The sequence below is a fragment of the Megalobrama amblycephala genome, linkage group LG11 (genome assembly GCF_018812025.1).
Source record: "Megalobrama amblycephala isolate DHTTF-2021 linkage group LG11, ASM1881202v1, whole genome shotgun sequence".
Lineage (NCBI taxonomy): Eukaryota > Metazoa > Chordata > Actinopteri > Cypriniformes > Xenocyprididae > Megalobrama > Megalobrama amblycephala.
Genome location: NC_063054.1, coordinates 25071661 through 25090441, shown reverse-complemented (window position 1 = coordinate 25090441; position 18781 = coordinate 25071661). Strand labels below are relative to the sequence as shown.

The following is an 18781-nucleotide window of genomic DNA, read 5'->3' as shown; positions in this document are numbered from 1 at the left end:
TAGCTATCCGCACACCGCAGCTAAAATTGCTCAGGCGTTTATTCATTACTCCTACATAGTGGATGACACAAACAAATATTAAAAGAACTACAAACATGGCGGAGATGCTCATTAGTGGACTGTAGAAACGATCATAGATAGACATATAAATATATGACTAGTTTGAGGTTGTATTAACCGTTTTTCCAAGAGAATCTTGGAAACCTCTGCCTATTAAATTATTATACTACTTATACTATTATATTATTGCACAATTTACTGCTTCACTATTTTATTTAGCCTACTTTTTTCATTTATTCACTATATTATTCTACAGTTTATACTACATATACAATTTGTTATTATCACGAGTAATATATTACTATTAAGCTATGTTATACTAACACAATATTATACTCATACATTTAATTGTATTTATAGACACTTAATTGTATTTATTGTGTTTATAATATTAATATTATTAGGCTAACTGTAGGCTAGTTAGTTTTTTACAGCTGTAAATGTTAAAAAGGATTATTTAGCCTAGGTGTCCAAACACCAAAGGCTTGTACTGATTTTTTTTATTTTTTTACCTATTGTGTTTGTACTGATTTTTTTATTGTAGGCCTACTTTGTTTTCTCCCCTAAAAGAGTATGGGCGACAGAGAACATAAATCGTAGAGACCCCAAACTTGGCAGGACCGCTACTCAGGTGCACAGACACACACCCTTATGACACTAGGTGGGGCTATAATAAGGTGATTTGCATTTTGTCATAACTTTGGAACCCTAGAGAAAAAATTATTTTTTCCCCTTGAATCCTCGAGCCAAGTCAAATAGCCCTAATATCAAAATGTTTATGCTTTTTACATCCCTTTGAATGGAAATAAATGCATTCTAAATGCATGTAGTTCATTTGTATAACTATGGTGTACTGACAGTATAGTTTTATATAATTAGTGTCCATAGAAATTTGTGAAATGCTTATAGATCATTAAATGTTTATTGTTACTTATAGACACCAATATATATTTTTCAAGCTGCCAGACATGATTAGATATGTTGCTGTCCCTTTAAAATGAAACGAAACTAATTTTATTAGTCTTTTTCAAGATAATATACAGTGCTCAGTGTAAATGAGTACACCCCCTTTGAAAAGTAACATTTTAAACAATATCTCAATGAACAAAAACAATTTCCAAAATGTTGACAAGACTAAGTTTTATATAACATCTGTTTAACTTATAACATGAAAGTAAGGTTAATAATATAACTTAGAGAACAAAATTTTCAGTTTTACTCAAATTATGGTGATGCAAAAATGAGTACACCCCACTGAAAGCTAAATTTTAGACTACAAATGTCTAATTTAACAAGAATTCAACCACAGGTGAGTCTAATTATTCATTACACAGGTGTCCAGCAGACAGTTGACTATAAAAGGATGTTAAAACCCCTTCCCATTTCATGCTGTCAGCAATGGCACCAAAAAGCCCACCTAGAGTTTGCCAGGGCCCATGCTGACAAAGACTAGAAGACTACTGGGAGTGATGAGACCAAGATAAATGTTTTTGGAACTGATGGCTTCAAAACTGTATGGCGTCGCAAAGGTGAGGAATACAAAGAAAAATGCATGGTGCCTACAGTGAAACATGGTGGTGGCAGTGTCCTTATGTGGGGCTGCATGAGTGCTGCTGGTGTCGGGGGGCTGCATTTCACCTGATGTCATCATGAATTCACAAATGTACTGCTAATACTGAAAGAGAAGACGCTACCATCACTCCGTGCCCTTGGTTGTCGTGCACTTTTCCAACATGGCAATAATCCTAAACGCACATCTAAGGCCACTGTTGGATTTCTGAAGAAGAACAGGGTGAAAGTGATTCAGTGGCTCCTGATCTGAACCCAATTGAACACCTATGGGGAATTCTGAAGAGACAAGTTGAGCATCACTCTCCATCCAGCATCCAGTCTCTAAAAGAGGACATTCTTGAAGAAATGGAAAAAGAGAGATGTTGCAAAATGTCGCCAACTTGTTCATTCCATGCCTAGAAGACTTGGTGCTGTCATTAAAAATCATGAAGGCCATACAAAGTACTAGATGTAGTAGTTTTTGTTGTGGGGTGTACTCATTTTTGCATCACCCTAATTTGAGTAAAACTGAAAAATGTGTAATATAAGTTATATTATTAACCTTGCTTTCATGTTATAAGTTAAACAGATGTTATATTAAACTTAGTCTTGTCAACATTTTGTAAATTGTTTTTGTGTTCATTGAGATATTGTTTAAAATGTTACTTTTCAAAGGGGGTGAACTCATTTACACTGAGCACTGTAGTATATATTAATTTTTTATAAAGACACTTGTTTATTGTTGTGGTCTGAATAATAAAACAAACACTAGTGTTGAACTGCAAGCATAAGTAATCATACAGTCAGCACATTCTCATATAACCTGACACCAGCTCAGAAGCACAACAGCTACACACATACACTATTTAAAAGGTCACACACATTTTATGGGATAGTCTCCCCTCTCACAGTCTCAGAGGTAGACTGTAAATGAAATTACCCTCGACTGTGGGCTCCAGCCGAGTTCTAATAAATATCACTATTATCAAATGAGTTTTATGGACCAAGAAAAACAGAGACTGGCAGAGACTTTCCAAATGTAAACTTTATTTATCCTAATTATTAAACGGATGCCATCATGTTCACCTTGAATGCCCAAAACAACGTACATCATTTTAGTTTTCATGTAATATTATGGAAAAGACACCGGATCAACTGATCTTAAATTGTATTCCCAGAAAAAGCGTACATTCAGAAACAAAAAACCTAAAGAACAGCTTAACACTAAAATTGCAAGCTTATCGTTAAACCTTTCTTTTAAAGAACCGTTTAAACGTTTTATAATAATTTACTCTCTGAACTTGCCAAGAAGCTACATAATTCAGTCATTATTTACAATATTATACTACACTAAAACAAATTAGTAAATATGACACAGCCGCATCTTTTTCTCTGACAAATTACAGTGTTTGATCAGAAGAAGTAAAGTGCAACTGAGTGGCCTATTTACCTATGCAGTGGACCAGCACTAATATATTTGAACACAATGTTTACATACAGATCATATTTTCTCTCATGAAGGCTAAAATTTCACAATACAATCTTTTAAATGTACCTACATAAAATTATCAGTCTTTAAAATTCCTTAGTGAAGAAATGTTAGAGGATGTGGTAAAAGATGAGTAATTCATTCAATCCTATGTTGGCACCTCAAATAATAATAAAAATAAAATAAAAAATAAAAAAAAGATACCAACAGATCAATATTAAATCAACAACAAAACAAAACAAAACAGAAATACACATACCAAACATGATTTGACCTGACAGGCTGAAACAATGACATTATATGTAACAGAGAACGGTGTCTGCTAGACTTGGTGTTACTTGTCAAGACTTACACATTTTAAAAAGTTAACAAAGAGACTTTTTCATACTGTATTTTTTCCAGTGACACATACTAAACAATGTCAATTACAATTTACAATATCATAATAAACTAAAAATGTTCTAAAACATTTTACTACAGTGTGTCAGTCGTAAGATGTTTTTGTTTCGACAGTTTTAGCAACTTTGCAAATGCTGAATCACATTCAAATTTTACTACCAGTGAACAAGAGCAAAATTACTACAGCCGTACTGAGGAGGATAAGAATGTGAGTGGAACAAGAACTTTTACATAAACACATACACACTGGTAGATACAGAAAGCGGAGGTAGACAAAGTACAGAACATCTAGAGTGGTCTGTGGTAAGGCCATGACCAAGCAAACGCTTGTGCATGTATGTGTTTTTCATGACAATCCCGCAGAAAAAAATATCTACACTTTGTATATAATGTATTCATGAATTCAACAAGTAATCCAGGCTTATAAAAATGCAAAGGGACTGAAATGGGAACACCATATACCATAAAGTTTTAAAAGAAATCATCCCATGCCCATATTCAAATTTAAAACCACTTCTTTCTATCCCAACACATCAGAATAGACTGTAGCTCTTAATTTATCTTCATTAGTAGATACCAAAATGAATACAACTGAGAGAACTTGAGCTTTGTGTACACCTGCTACACATGGTAGCTTTTTAATTGATACTATACCTAAAGTTCCTGTACCATGTGTTCATACAGCCACCCATCAGTGTCTTTACACTTATTACTTTCACTTTACTTTGTCTATGATCACAAGTCTGTCACTTTATTTTCTACGGCTGCAGCGATCTGTTGAAGCCGGTAGCCGAGCTGCATCTTCTGAGCGGTGGAATCTTCCTCTAAGGCAGTGATAATCTAATACACACACACACGCATACAGGAAAGAGGAATTCAATTAGAGCATAAATACTTATAGCAGTAGAAAACAGACCCCAAAAAATAATTTTTTACTAAAAGTGGTTACACTTTGCAATACGGTTTCATTAGTTAACTACGTTAGTTAACATGAATGAACAATACATCTTCAGCATTTATTAATTTCAACATTTACTAGTACATTATTAAAATCAAAAGTTGTATTTGTTAACATAAGTTAATACATTGTGAACTAACATGAATATAATGAATGACTGTATTTTTATTAACTAACATTAACAAAGATTAATAAATACTTTAAGAAATGTATTGCTCATTGTTAGTTCATGTTAGTTACATTAATGTTAACAAATGACAACTTATTGTAAAGTGTTACACACTTTACAATGTCTCATTTGTTAACATTAGTTAATGCATGAGCTAACATGAACTAATGAGCAAATGAGAAGTATACACTACGATTCACAAGTTTGAGGTTGATACAATTTTTTGTTATGTTTATGAAAGTAGTATGTTATGCTTAGCCAAGCTGCATTTGTTATATCAAAAATATAGCAAAACAGTATTTTTAAAAAATATATTATTTCATTTTTAAATAACTTTAATTTTATTTTATTTTAATATATTCTAAAATGTAATTTATTGGCAAAGCTTTGAGTGTCACATGATCCTGTCACATGAACAGTTGTGATGCTTAAACTTTTTGTTTTTGTGGAAATTACGATACACTTTTTCAGGATTCTTTGATGAATACAAAGTTCAAAAGTTTTTATATAACAATATATTATCAATTTAATATGTCCTTACTTTTTTAATTTCTAAAAAAAAAAAAAAAACTTCGAACAGTAGTGTATATTTTTTACATAATTTATTAATCTTGGTTAATGTTAGTTAATAAAAATACATTCATGAATGCTGTAGAAGTAGTTCTTGCTAACTTAAAGTAGTTAAAGGATTAGTTCAACCAAAAATGAAAATTCTGTCATTAATTACTCACCCTCATGTCGTTCACACCTGTAAGACCTTTGTTCATCTTCGGAACACAAATTAAGATATTTTTCATAAAATCCGATGGCTTAGTGAGGCTTGCATTACCAGCAAGACTATTAGCTTTTTGGGCATTGAAAATGTTAATTAAGACATATTTAAAATAGTTCATGTGACTACAGTGATTAAACCTTAATGTTATGAAGCGACGAGAATACTTTTTGTGCACCAAAATAAAATTACGACTTTATTCAACAATATCTAGTGATGGGCGATTTCAAAACACTGCTTCATGAAGCTTCAAAGCTTTATGAATCTTTTGTTTTCGAATCAGTAGTACGGAGTACATATCAAACTGCCAAAGTCACGTGATTTCAGTAAACGAGGCTTTGTTACGTCATAAGTGTTTCGAAATTTCAATGATTCACCACTGGGGGGCGTGACTTTGGCAGTTTGTTACATGCTCCGAACCACTGATTTGAAACAAAAGATCCATAAAGCTTTGAAGCTTCATGAAGCAGTGTTTTGAAATCACCCATCGCTAAATATTGTTGAATGAAATCGTTATTTTGTTTTTTTGGCGCACAAAAAGTATTCTCGTCGCTTCATAACATTAAAGTTGAACCACTGTAGTCACATGAACTGTTTTAAATATGTCTTTAGTAGCTTTCTGGGCATTGAAAGTGTTAATTGTCTTGCTGGCAATGTAGGCCTCACTGAGCCATCAGATTTTATGAAAAATATCTTAATTTGTGTTCCAAAGATGAACAAAGGTCTTACAGGTGTGGGAAGACATGAGGTTGAGTAATTAATGACAACATTTTCATTTAACTGATGTTAACAAATGAAACCTTTTTGTAAAGTGTTACCCCTAAAAGCTTACACATTGTCTTTGTGGTCAATCTCAGCTTCTCATGACTCACCTGGTCATAGTATTTGTTGATGTACTTATAGAGCTCATGCAGCGCCACCAGATAATTTAATTCTCCAGAATAATTCTGACAATCAAAGCAAATGTGGAGAGCGTAAATCTTATGAACAACATTTGTATGTGCGGCAAAATATACTGCCTCTAACCCATAATACATTCACATCAGTCATGACTGAAAGGAAGTAAAATGATGATGGACATACCCTGGAGAGCTCAGCCAAAGCGGAGTTCATCTCCTGATCGCTGGCAGAGATGGTCTGCTTGATGTCTGCATAATAACTGTGAAAGAAAAACAGTGAGATTCAGAACAAGATGACTTTCCAATAAAGCATTCATAGTAGTAAAGTAGTCTGAGGTAATTTTACCGTTCAACCATCTGTTTATAGCGAGGGATATCTCTGGCATACAGCAACTTATTAATAGGTGAATCCTAGATAAATAATAGAAAAAAAGAAAAAAAAAATCAAGACTTTTCAATATTCAGCCTTTCTACTGGCTTCCAGCTCCTTTCTCTGTTTGTCTCTTACCCTGCCGAGTTTATGCTCTGTGGTAGTGCAGGAGTCCATAAAGGTTTGAGCAATTACCGAAAGAACCGCGTCCACATTATCCGACACCTGCACATCGAAGATGAACTGAGGGTTCTTAACGATGTTGATCCAGAACCGCAGAGGCAAACTACAACCAAAAGGTAGAACCAAATTAGATCATGAAGAAAACTGCATGTTTTACATTATTAGTCCGCTCATGTTTTAATCCTGTTAAGGCTTTCAATAGCCCCTTTCACACATACAGTCTTTACTAGTAAATTACCATAAAGAGATCATGTGTAAACAGGACCATTTCAAAAATACTGGTAAATCAGTTTTTTAATCATTTTTAAATCATTTTTCCCAGTATGAGAAGTTGCGACATTACCAGTAAATTACCGGTATGATGCTTTTTTGTGAACAAAGCATGAAGACTACCGATATGAGCATGTATGAAAGTAAGAAGTTTGCTTTGGGCCAATCACAGAGCCCTGAATGAGCTGTTTACGGTAAGCTCTGCTGCTTTTAATTGTTTTACTATGTAAACATGCGCTAGACCAGTGCTTCTCAAACCTGTCCTGGGGACCCCCCACCACTGAACATTTTGTATGTTTCCCTCACCTAACACACCTGATTGAAATAGTCAGTTCATTAGTACAGACTGCAAGTGTCTCTAATGAGGGAGACATCCAAAATGTGCAGTGGTGGGGGTCCCCAGGACGGGTTTAGGAAGCACTGTGCTAGACCAGTGTTTCTCAGTCCTGGTCCTGGATGACCCCCGATACTGCACATTTTGAAAGTCTACTCTGTCTGACACACCCATTTCATGTCCTGGAGTTTCTTCTAAGTGTTCAATCAGCTGTGTTTGATTATGAAGACACTCAAAGGCTGTGTCTGAAATCGCCCCCTATATCCTTATTCACTATTCACTATAGAGTGAGCGAATTCGGACACTGCCGTTTTTACATAGTTTGGGCTTGTTGTTTAATACTTATTTGAAACTTGGCAAACTTGCAGCTTGAGTAGTAAGATAAAAAGGTTTATCTTGAACTCTGTCATGGAAACTATGCATAAACCTTAATTAAACAATTTAATAATCAATTTAAAAAGAATTTATAGCAGTTTGGAAAATGGATGGATGAATCATTTGCAGACGCCATCTTCTGGCGAGATGTGGGAATTCATTGGGCAAGACCCTCACAGTGCATTATGGGTATTCTCTAAAAGTTGAGTGTACATCGGCTCTACAATTGTTATTGCGGATGCATTGTGGGATTGAATGAGTGCACTCCATAATGTACATTATGGTTTCAGACACCACTTAAAATGGCTGTTCCCTCAAATAGTGCCCTATTTCGGACAGCCAAAATGTGCAGTGTTGGGGATCCTTCAGGACCGGTTTACTCAGAAGTAAAAAAAAAATAAATAAATAAATAAAAAAAATTAAATGAAACTAAAGCACTTCTCCTCATCCAGGTGGCTCAGCATTTAAAGGTCATTTCTGGTGATTGACATCTCAGAGTTTATTGGTATTTTGGTACAGATGTGTAAATGGTATCAGACCTGTGCTGTTGCTTGTGTTAATAGCACATTTGTGTATTTACCGGAAAGTCGTTCTGGTAATTGTAAAGTAATTTACTGGGACTGCTGTGTGCAAGGGGCTAATATCTAATTCCAATCCATTCATCCATGAAGCCATCGCCAAGTAGCTCCATTAAATACTTAGGGGGAAAACTCTGTCTTAATTTACTCACCCTCATCTTGTTCCAAACCCATAAGACTTCCATTCATCTTCAGAACACAAATGAAGATATTTTTAATATTTTCTTAACATTTTGCTTTATCTATTCAAAGTTCACACAAAAACACATCATAAAAGTAATCCATATGAATCAAGTGGTTTTATCTTCTGAAGGGACACAATCACCTTATTTGATGAACAAATGTAATTTAAAAATGATGATAAAATATTAAAAATATCTTAATTCGTGTTCTGAAAAAGTCTAATGGATTTGAAACATCATGAGGGCAAGTAAATTACTTGTTTTATTTTTGGGTGAACTGACCCTTCAACACAGACAGTGCAGGTTCTATATCAAAAACATGACCAAGGAATACTGCTGATATGACAGTTATTTTTGTTTTGCATAAATTAACCCACAAGTTTCTGGAGCAGAAATCATTCCTTAATTGAATCTAACGTATTTTAGCATTTTATTTAGTTAAGGCGTTCACTAAGTTAATTAGTACCTGTTAGTTTTCCAGATGTGAATAGTTTCAGAGTCTGAAATGCCATGGCGCAATGCCTGATCATCAAGCAAGTCAAAGAAATATTTGATTGCCAGTGGAACTGGCTGACTAGTGCTGAGAATAACTGTGAACAGATCATCCACAAACTTCTGCAGTGTACCCTACAGAAAGACAAAGACAGAGCAGGTTAACGTGTGTGTGTGTGTGTGTGTGTGTGTGTGTGTGTGTGTGTGTGTGATTTATGAGGACACAAATTTGTATAATGACATGGGTATTACATTGGTATTATGGCAAACATGAAATTTGAGGACATCCTCATATTTAAAATAGCTTTAAAAACATACTAAACAATGTTTTATTAAAAATATAAAAATGCAGAATGTTTTCTGTAATGGGTAGGTTAAGGGGTAGGGATAGTGTAGGAGGATAGAATGTACAGTTCGTACAGTATAAAAAAAACATTATGCCTATGGAATGTGCTCACTTTGATAGCAAAACAAACCTGTGTGTGTGTCTGTGTGTCTGTGTGTGTGTGTGTGTGTGTGTGTGTGCGCGTCTGTGTGTGTCTGTGTGTGTGTGTATATGTGCGTGTGTATATGTGCGTGTGTGTGTTCATTTGGTTTTTTTTGTTTGTTTTTTTAATTCAGCCAGAGATGTACAGGAACTGATTTTCATGTTTTTATCCTCTGGCTGTTTGAATATGCGTTGGGATACCTTCATTGACAGTAGCCGTGTGAGATAGATTTCTGGTATAGTTTTGGCTCTTTCTCGTTCTTTTAAACTGCCTCGTCTGTGTTTGGGTAACTCTGGCTCCTCGCTGGCCTTCACTAGATGCCACAGCCTCACTCCTCCCTCATCTGCATCCTCTAGCATGGGCGTCTCTGCATAGTCAGAATAAACAAGGTTAAAAAAAATAAAATTCAATATATTCCATGATTAAATCTCATATACGTGTAGTATGTGCTATAGTAAAGGTACACATTTTCGCATGGAGTCAACTTATGTTTTGTACATTTTGTTTTTTAGTTTATTGTTTGCATGAAAAGACTACAAGCCTGTTTTTTTTAATAATTTTTTCCCCCATTTCAAATAGATATGGAATGAGTAGAAGATACAGAGACTTAGACTACAATGCCTAACGCACATATCTTATCATACATCAGATTCTTTTGTGCTGCCTGTTATATTTACTAAAGACATAAACAACTGTGTTCACATTATTGATCTGTGCCATGATACACTATGCTGTATTTTTTCAAAATTAATCTAAACAATAATAAAAAAACAGACCCATGCTTTGTGTGGGTGGACATGAACATTATAGTCAGTCACATGTGCAATATACTGTACTTACTCTCCCCTGCAATGTAATCATGGGTATCATGGTGAATATGTTTGCTATGGCGTGGCACCAAAGCAACGGTTGCTCCATCTGGAACCTAAAATCCCAAAAATATGTGAAGAACAAAAGTTAAATAAAAATTAAAGTATACTTATATATATATACACTACTCTTCAAAAGTTTGGGGTCAGTAAGATTTTTTATGTTTATGATAGAAGTCTGTGATGCTCACCATGACTGCATTTATTTGATCAAAAATACAGCAAAAACAGTAATATTGTGAAATATTATTTTCTACACACACACACACACACTATATTATATTATATTATATTATATTATATTATATTATATTATATTATATTATATTATATTATATTATATTATATTATATTATATTATATTATATTATATTATATTATATTATATTATATTATATTATATTATATTATATTATATATATTATATTATATTATATTATATTATATTATATTATATACTTGGTCCAGACAGGATAGCCTTTGTGGTTTGTCCCTCCTCGAACCACTGTTAATAAATTCTCACCACTGCTGACCGGGAGCAACTCAGAAGCCTTGCCGTTTAAGAGACACTATGACCCAATCGCCTTGCCAAAACAATTTGGCCCTGTCAAAGTCGTTCAGATCTTTATTCCTGCCCATTTCTCCTGCATCCAACACGATTATGAGAACTGACTGCTTGCTTACCATCTAAATTTACCCAGACCTTAATATGTGGCCTTGTTAGGAGATGATCAGCGATAACATAAGATAACAATAAGATTTTTAATGTTTTTAAACTTTGGTCTTGGAGGACCACTGTCCTGCAGAGTTAAGCTCCAACCCTAATCAAAAACACCTTAACAAGCTAATAAATGTCTCAATGATTACTACAAAGCTACAGGCAGGTGAGTTTTTATCAGGGTTGGAGCTAAACTCTGCAGGACAGTGGTCCTCCAAGACCAAAGTTGCCCATCCCTGTTATACAGGAATAGCGTTTTTCACATATATTTACCAACAACTTGACTGCTTGGTTGTGTTATACCTTATAATGTTGGAGCGTGTTGAGGCGTTTCCAGTTGCCCTGAACCACAGATGTTAGGTCTTCATCTGAGAGGATCAGGTGACCTGCTACACCTGAGCGCCATTCTGGAAATGTCCAAGGAACATTAAAAACAATGTGTAAATTTAAAGACAGGAAAAGTTTAAAAGAAACAAACAAAGAATGAATAAATGAATACAACTAGAGAGGACACAGTTGATATGAAAGAAAGAGGGCAGACATGTACAGAATGAATGTTCTCACCCAAATCCACGGAGTCAGTATGTGGTCTATGAGAGTATGAGGTGCCCTTGTACACCTGGTCTAGTATCTTCTCTTTCACCTGGGTTATAGTGTCACAATCTAAAACTTTAGCTGCAACTGGCTGAGCTTCATTCGCACCTATTCCCTGCATCAAGACATTCACTGTCTAAAGAGGAAAAGAATGAGAGAAAGAGAATTAAGTATTTTTTAAATAAAAATCACATTTTTATTATCTAAATTTTATGTCAGCACAAATAAAATCTGCCTACAATTCTGTAATAAATCTTGTGAACTGGTATGTTTATTTTAAATGTCCCAGTCATTTTTCCCATTTTCTTTCTAAAACATTGGGTTCTGGTTGACTATGATTTGTTTAAACTGCACATCTGTGTTGATGTGTAAGAGACAGCAATGTGTTGACACTCACAGTTGCATAATTCTTGCAAGTCCTTAATTTATATAATCTTTTGCCTCCACCTGTCACAGTGGGTTCAGGCAAGGATGAGGAGATGCAGAGGATCTAATTGCAGTTTTACTTTAATCAAAATAACCAGGATAATTTAAGACAAAAGCATGGAGAAAGATCAAAGAACATAAACACAACAGCTTTACATACTATGTAAAGACAATACTTGACAAGGAACTGGGGAAACATATGGTATTAAATAAATGAGGATAATGAGGAAGTAAATGAGGAACTCAAGACACAGGTGAAGATGACTGGTAACCACAGAAACAAACTAGCAAAGGGAACCAATGAACAGCAATTTAAACAGGAAAACAAGAACATACAGTGTTTTGGAGTGGTTTTTCTGTGATCTAAATGCAGTCAGGCTCATCTGAGATGCTAAAACTGCTGAACCCTGTGTTTTTCCCTATTTGCAGTCAGTTTATCAGAACCAGAAAACTGGAGTCTAAATAGCCTGACATGAATTAACAGTTCAGTGAAGACAACTACAATCATCCTCCAATTATACAGTAAGGTTGAAAAAACAACAAAGACTTCTGCTTTCCTGTTCCAACCCCCTTTGTCTAACCGCAAGGGCTATTTGGAATTCCTAAAGGCTCAACAGGTGCTGATAGTGCAGTGCTAATTGTCACACCTTTACTACGGTGGGGGAAGCGATTGGTCAGTTTGCATGTCTCATATTTGTTTTTAGTCACATGGTGACGGAAGGGATAAAAGAAGATTGTAAGTGTTGCACTGTCTCTTTCTTTGGCTCTTCTCTTATCTTGGGTCCTTCTCTTTGGCTCTCTTCTCTTCTCTAGCTCTAGTCTTGGGGCTCTGCTCCTAGACTCGTTCCATCTCTTTCTCCCAGATAACATTCTACATATATGCTGGGTATGATTAATACTGGGTACCAAATGCTGTTATTAAACCATTTCAGTTATAAATGATGTGCTGCTAACTAGTTTTGATTAAAGCTGCAGTTCATAAGTTTCGCCTCTTTGTCGCCATCTCTGTTTGAAACCTGCAATTGCAGTTATTTGTGGAATTATTATCTTTATGTAGGCTGTGCATCGGCACGGCTCCTCACCGTGGATGAATCTAATGTTTGCTGTCAGTCACCACATCGGTGTGAATGCTAAACTTTGGAATCACAGATTGTAGTCTTAAAAGTGACCAAAATAAGAATTTTCACCAGAAAATGTCATCTGAACAAGTAACAAATCTGACACTTTTGTTCTGAACAACTGAGACAAAAAAAGCATTACAATAAATCGCGCTGCCAATGGTGATTATATCTAACGATTGCTTGGCTCGGATCACTTAAAACTGTGCAAATTATTATTATTGTTATACTTTATTCTTAAATTGTTAATGTTAACAACATCAGAATTGCTTGACTGCATGTATTTATTGTGTATTAGCATTACATGTAGATTTCAATTTCTGTAGCCACTGTGCAGTCCGAAGTCTTTTGCTTTTGACTACGGGTGAATCTCCAGTTGTCACTGATGATTGCCATTTGAGAAAAGGCTATAAATGATCCGCCACCTGCACCTGCCCACATGCCACATAGCCTACTAGCTGGGTCTCCTTGTTTATGTAAACAGACGTGATGTAATGACGCAAAGACAAGTGACGAATTTCCTGCGGAAACCCATCAGTACCACTTATTAGAAAACATTATTAGAAGCTTACAGTTGTGAATCAGGCTAAGGTAAGGAATAGGGATGAGCGAGTACAGCATTATCTGTTTCTGTATCTGTATCTGTTAACCATATGAATTATCTGTATCTGTACTCGGAGTGGGTGGGGCCTAACCCGGAAGCGGGCGGGACTTGTCTTGAAATGGGCGGGGCTTTAACCGGTATGTTATTTTAAGCATGCAATTGATATGGGTTGATCAGAAATTGTTATATTTATTGCTGATTAGAAAAATATTTACAGGACAGCATCAGGATTGAGCTTCAGATCAATGGTTTTGATCACGATAGCAAACGAACTATATTACAGAACAAGTTTTGCAACAATGAAAACAAAACAATGCAGTGCAATTATGAAGTAAAATGTAATGAACAACATAACTTTCTTTTTTAACTTTTAATTTTTTTATGATCAGTGTGATTTTTTTTTTTTTTGGTTCTTTTTTATTTTTTTATTTCCACACCAAGTGTGTGTGTGTGTGTAGCTTAATAATTAATTTGTAATATTTATAACACTAGCTTACTACCTTTATGTTTTTATGAAAACAGCAAAAACGTGTCAGACACACACTTGGTGTCAGTTACTAGTTAGAGATTCTACCAAGCAAGCACCACATCTGAACGAACCCACGTTTACCAGAACTCTACTGGTTAGTAAGTACGTATTATTAACGTTACAACCCGACGTAAAAAGCTGAAGAAACCCTAAACGTTAACGGAAAAGACCCGCGAACCCGAGTGACTGACCCCTCGTTTACACTGATATTGATATTGAAGCTTCTGTGACGCTTCTCAAACGCACCGTGCCGCGGCTGGTGTAAACACGAGCATTGACTAGAGTGGCCGCGTATCAGCTCCGGTAGCCGCGTTGCAGCCAGTTGTAAACCCGGCCTGAGGGAGAGACAGAGAGCTGTTCTGTGTGTGACTGTGAGTGAGCAGAGCGAGACACAGCAACACAATACATCTGTATGTGTGTAGGGGAGGGGCGCTGTGACTAGCTTATCACAGAACGCTGACACAATCAGCTACCCAATGATGATTTTCATTCAATCCGAGCACAGATATTGACTCGTATTACTCGTACTCTGCAGAAGTGCTTTATCCGTACCGGATACTCGTTTCAGCCGAGTATCCGGCTCATCTCTAGTAAGGAAGTAGTTTTGAACTCTGGCTGGTTATGTACTTGCTCAAAAATTGATTTTGGATCATTTTTGACCAAAACATTTTATGGACTGCAGCTTTAAGTATTAACTTTGAAGTGCTACCTATTGCAGTACAATATAGTCACAGTATCGCAATGCTCACCCACATATTTTGCTATTCTAACTGCTCTTATTTCCGTTGTTGGTATAAGTAGCAGAGGATGGTAAAAGACAAGAAATGTACAGTTTTACACAATCATGCTGAAAATGTTTCTTTAGTCATTTGGCAATCCTGCAGCCTGAACCACTAATGAAACTGCCCATACAATACTTTGGGAAACTTACTGGCAGAAATCTGTTAAATCTACATTAATATTTACACTTTATCTTACAGTGTCCATGTACTTACTATAGTAATAGTAAATTATGCTAGCAACTAACCCTAAACCAAACTCTAAACCTAACCAAGTACATGTTGTTAATTAATATTAATTATTTGTGTAATTACACTGTAACATTAGCTATATTTCCATCCACCTATTTTTATGAGCATTTTGGGATATTGCATAAAAAAATGCCACTCAACTCAATTGAGGTGGATTTTTTTTTTTATCTGACATGCAAATAAAATACAATGAAAACACATTTACTGAATAAACAAGGAAACCAAGTAAACCAATAATAATTTCGAACATGGGATGGAAAGGGTAACTAATTCGTAAATGTTTTAATGCGAAATGTTTTAATGCGAAATGTTTTATTGTGATTTTGTGCACAAGTTTGTGCGCAACTTTGGATGGAAACATAGTTAATGACACATTTAATTAAAGTGTAAACGAACATTGTGAAGGGGGAAAAAAGTGGACACACTGATTACCAAATTAGACTAATGCACTAATACTGTATAAGACAGACATTCAGTTAAAAAATTCTAACCAGAGTGTGGTATTCCAGATCCTCTCTCAACAAGCGGTTATCATTCAAGGTGTATTTGGCTTTGCCCGTCACTGCATCCACAGGTCCTTTATCCACTTGGTGTTTAATCGCTCTGAAGAGCATGTACAGAGACTCACCAGCAGAATACTGAACACATGGAGCAGAAATACAATCATTTATGACAATATGACATATATAATCTACTCAATAAAACACTAAGAAATCATTTTAAAATTCTCCCAACTATCCATAACAACTCTCCTAGTTCAGTAAATTTCAATTAACGCATTCTGGGGGTCTCAGGAGGATAATTACATTCTTGGAAAAGTATTTTACAAAACTGCATATTTGTGTCATCAAAATAAAATAATTCAAATGTCTCATCTACAAAATATCTAATTTTATCCACAGTAAATATATGTATTAAAAAACAATTTTCATACACACCCTTAAGAAAGCATAGAGGCAGATGGATATCCAATTTGTCAGAAGCTTTTCAACTACTGTCTCAGTTCTGAGAAGAGAATTAAAGCCTCAATCATACAGTCACTTTTGTTGATTCATAAATTAGTACAGTACTTCTAATGTCAGTTAATCCATCATTCTTACCTTCGGAGCATGAGTTTAGGGTTCTTGGCAATATACTGTTCCACCAGATCATTCAACAGGGTTTTGAGTATGTCAGTGAAGTACTCTAGTTTGCTGTGAAGAGCCACAGTGAGCAAAGATGCCACATATCCTCTGTCTCTGGGTGAAAATGTCCTCTGGCTTTCAAGAGTGTGGATAAACTGTAGGAAAGAAACATGAGAAAATTCATATAAAAAGATGGAAAGCAGTATTTAGTTATTATTGAACACTTTTCAAAATCATTCACTGTTGGAAAGGGTTCAAATATGCAGAAGACAGTGGTAAACCAAAGAATGTGCAGGTCTTGGATTTTTGAATCAATTAGGGACAGTTGTGGGTCATCAAGGTAACAACAGACAGTATTAAAAAAATCAAGCGTATCTAAACTTTTGAATGGGGACATTTCTGTAAGTTCAGTTATTTTGTTATGTGGGCTATGTAATCATCTGTTTTGTGAAATAGCGGTTACACTGTATTTTAGGCATCTTTGTTACATTGTAATTACACAAATAGGTACTGAGCAATATTAACAACATGTACTTACTATAGGCTTGGTTTAGGGTTAGTTGCTAGTAATTATCCATAATTTACTGTTATAACTATAGTAATAACATGTAACAGGACACTGTAAAATAAAGCATTACCGAAATAGCCTGTTCAGGACAGTACTAAAAAAAACAAAACGCAATTCTTATGATGCCTCTTATTTTGTTAAAATTACAAACATTTTTAATTCTTCCAAAACTTTCCTTTGAATCAAAGTTTTGTCTGCAGTAACACGAGATTCAGGGGGCAGTGTTGGATCTAGATCCACCTCCTCTCACTTTACATATCCCTAAACTTACCCTTCTCCGGCCCCTGGATCTAAACCTACCCATCTCCACCCCGTGGATCTAGATCTAACTCCTCCCACTTTACATATCCCTTAACCTACCCGTCTCCACCCACTGGATCTTGTGTGTTCTGCAGTGAGGGGCTACTGGACCACTGTGCAAAGTGCATTAAGTGTCAGTTTCCGCTATTTTAGTGCCATCTGTACAACTGTTGTTCTCGCTGTACAGTACACATGCATCAGATGGACGTTTCTGGCCATTGTGTCACGTTTCAATGTGTTTTCAGAGTCTCACACTGCACACTTTACATTATAAGATGCTGTCAGGTTAAAACATGTTCTGAGCTCAGATAATACACTAATTGTGGTGTGTTTCATCACGTTAAGAAATATGCCTGGTTTAAACATCTCTAAAATGTTTCCTGTTGGGAATAAAGTAATGGGTAAATTTAGGAGAGAACTCTAACAGGGCAAAAGTGAGGGAAAATGTATTAATTTCAGCTACCTTTGTGAGGAACAGTTTGCTGTTGAGGAGATTAGATAACTGAATGAGTCCCTGCTCCACCGTGGCCCGCCGACACTCCTGCACGTCCAGGTCTCTGTGAAGCGGGGACTCACGATGTCCAGGAAAGAAGATGCGTTCAGCATACATACGGTACTCCAAGAAAGGAATTCCTGATCCCACCAGATCACTCGACATATCCATCATTTCAGTCATCAGGTCTGAGAAAGTTTAAAAATACAAAGGTCAGCTTTACATGAGGGACTGTTTTAGAAAATTAATGAATGGCAAATACTGCAATGGTATTTGTAATTTAATAATTTGTAATTTGTTTAAATGTTTCAAAATTAAATCATTTCTCAGAAGCTGGGGAACAAGTGGACTATGTTTTGACTAATATCGCTACCTAGGAATTATAAGGTTCTGTCTGCATTCTGAGCAGTTTTAAGATATTGACTTTCAAAGTTTTTCCATTCCATACTTGTTTGTGGTTAGACCATTTTTGTTTTCTAAAAAAAAAAAAAAAAAAAAAATCCCAAAATGTGCACAACTTAAAAAAAACATCACAATGTAAATAAGTCACAGAAAAAGAATATCTGAATAACTCAATTTTGACAAAAATGTCAGATAGAACCTTATATTTCCAAGGTGACGATATTTCCAAATGGAATCATTTTATTTGCTATTTTAATCACTGTGAAATAAACATAAATCATTGGAGCAGGTGTATATTTTCTTTTTATGAATGACGGATTAGATTTCTATGGAAGAGGATTAGGGCCAAGCAATAATAAAAAAAATAAAACCATCTCGAGATTAAAGTTGTTAAATTTAGAAAGTTTTTTTTAAAGTTGTTAAATTACGAGAACAA

The 18781-nt window shown here is 35.3% G+C and overlaps 1 protein-coding gene across 1 annotated transcript in view; it reads right to left on the bottom strand.

Moving 5' to 3' along the window:
- Positions 1 to 2638: 2638 nt before the first annotated feature.
- The window catches only part of plxnb1b (plexin b1b), a 68087-nt gene continuing 51944 nt past the window's right edge, over positions 2639 to 18781 (bottom strand). The window contains exons 25-38 of the mRNA XM_048206929.1: positions 17914 to 18131; positions 16559 to 16737; positions 16397 to 16463; positions 15950 to 16096; positions 11721 to 11886; positions 11460 to 11563; positions 10410 to 10494; positions 9770 to 9936; positions 9056 to 9216; positions 6806 to 6953; positions 6644 to 6708; positions 6482 to 6557; positions 6271 to 6345; positions 2639 to 4339 (exon numbers count right to left, since the gene is read on the bottom strand). Coding sequence (XP_048062886.1) covers positions 4235 to 4339; positions 6271 to 6345; positions 6482 to 6557; positions 6644 to 6708; positions 6806 to 6953; positions 9056 to 9216; positions 9770 to 9936; positions 10410 to 10494; positions 11460 to 11563; positions 11721 to 11886; positions 15950 to 16096; positions 16397 to 16463; positions 16559 to 16737; positions 17914 to 18131 — 1763 coding nt within the window. The 3' untranslated portion in view covers positions 2639 to 4234. The remainder of the gene's footprint in view (positions 4340 to 6270; positions 6346 to 6481; positions 6558 to 6643; positions 6709 to 6805; positions 6954 to 9055; positions 9217 to 9769; positions 9937 to 10409; positions 10495 to 11459; positions 11564 to 11720; positions 11887 to 15949; positions 16097 to 16396; positions 16464 to 16558; positions 16738 to 17913; positions 18132 to 18781) is intronic.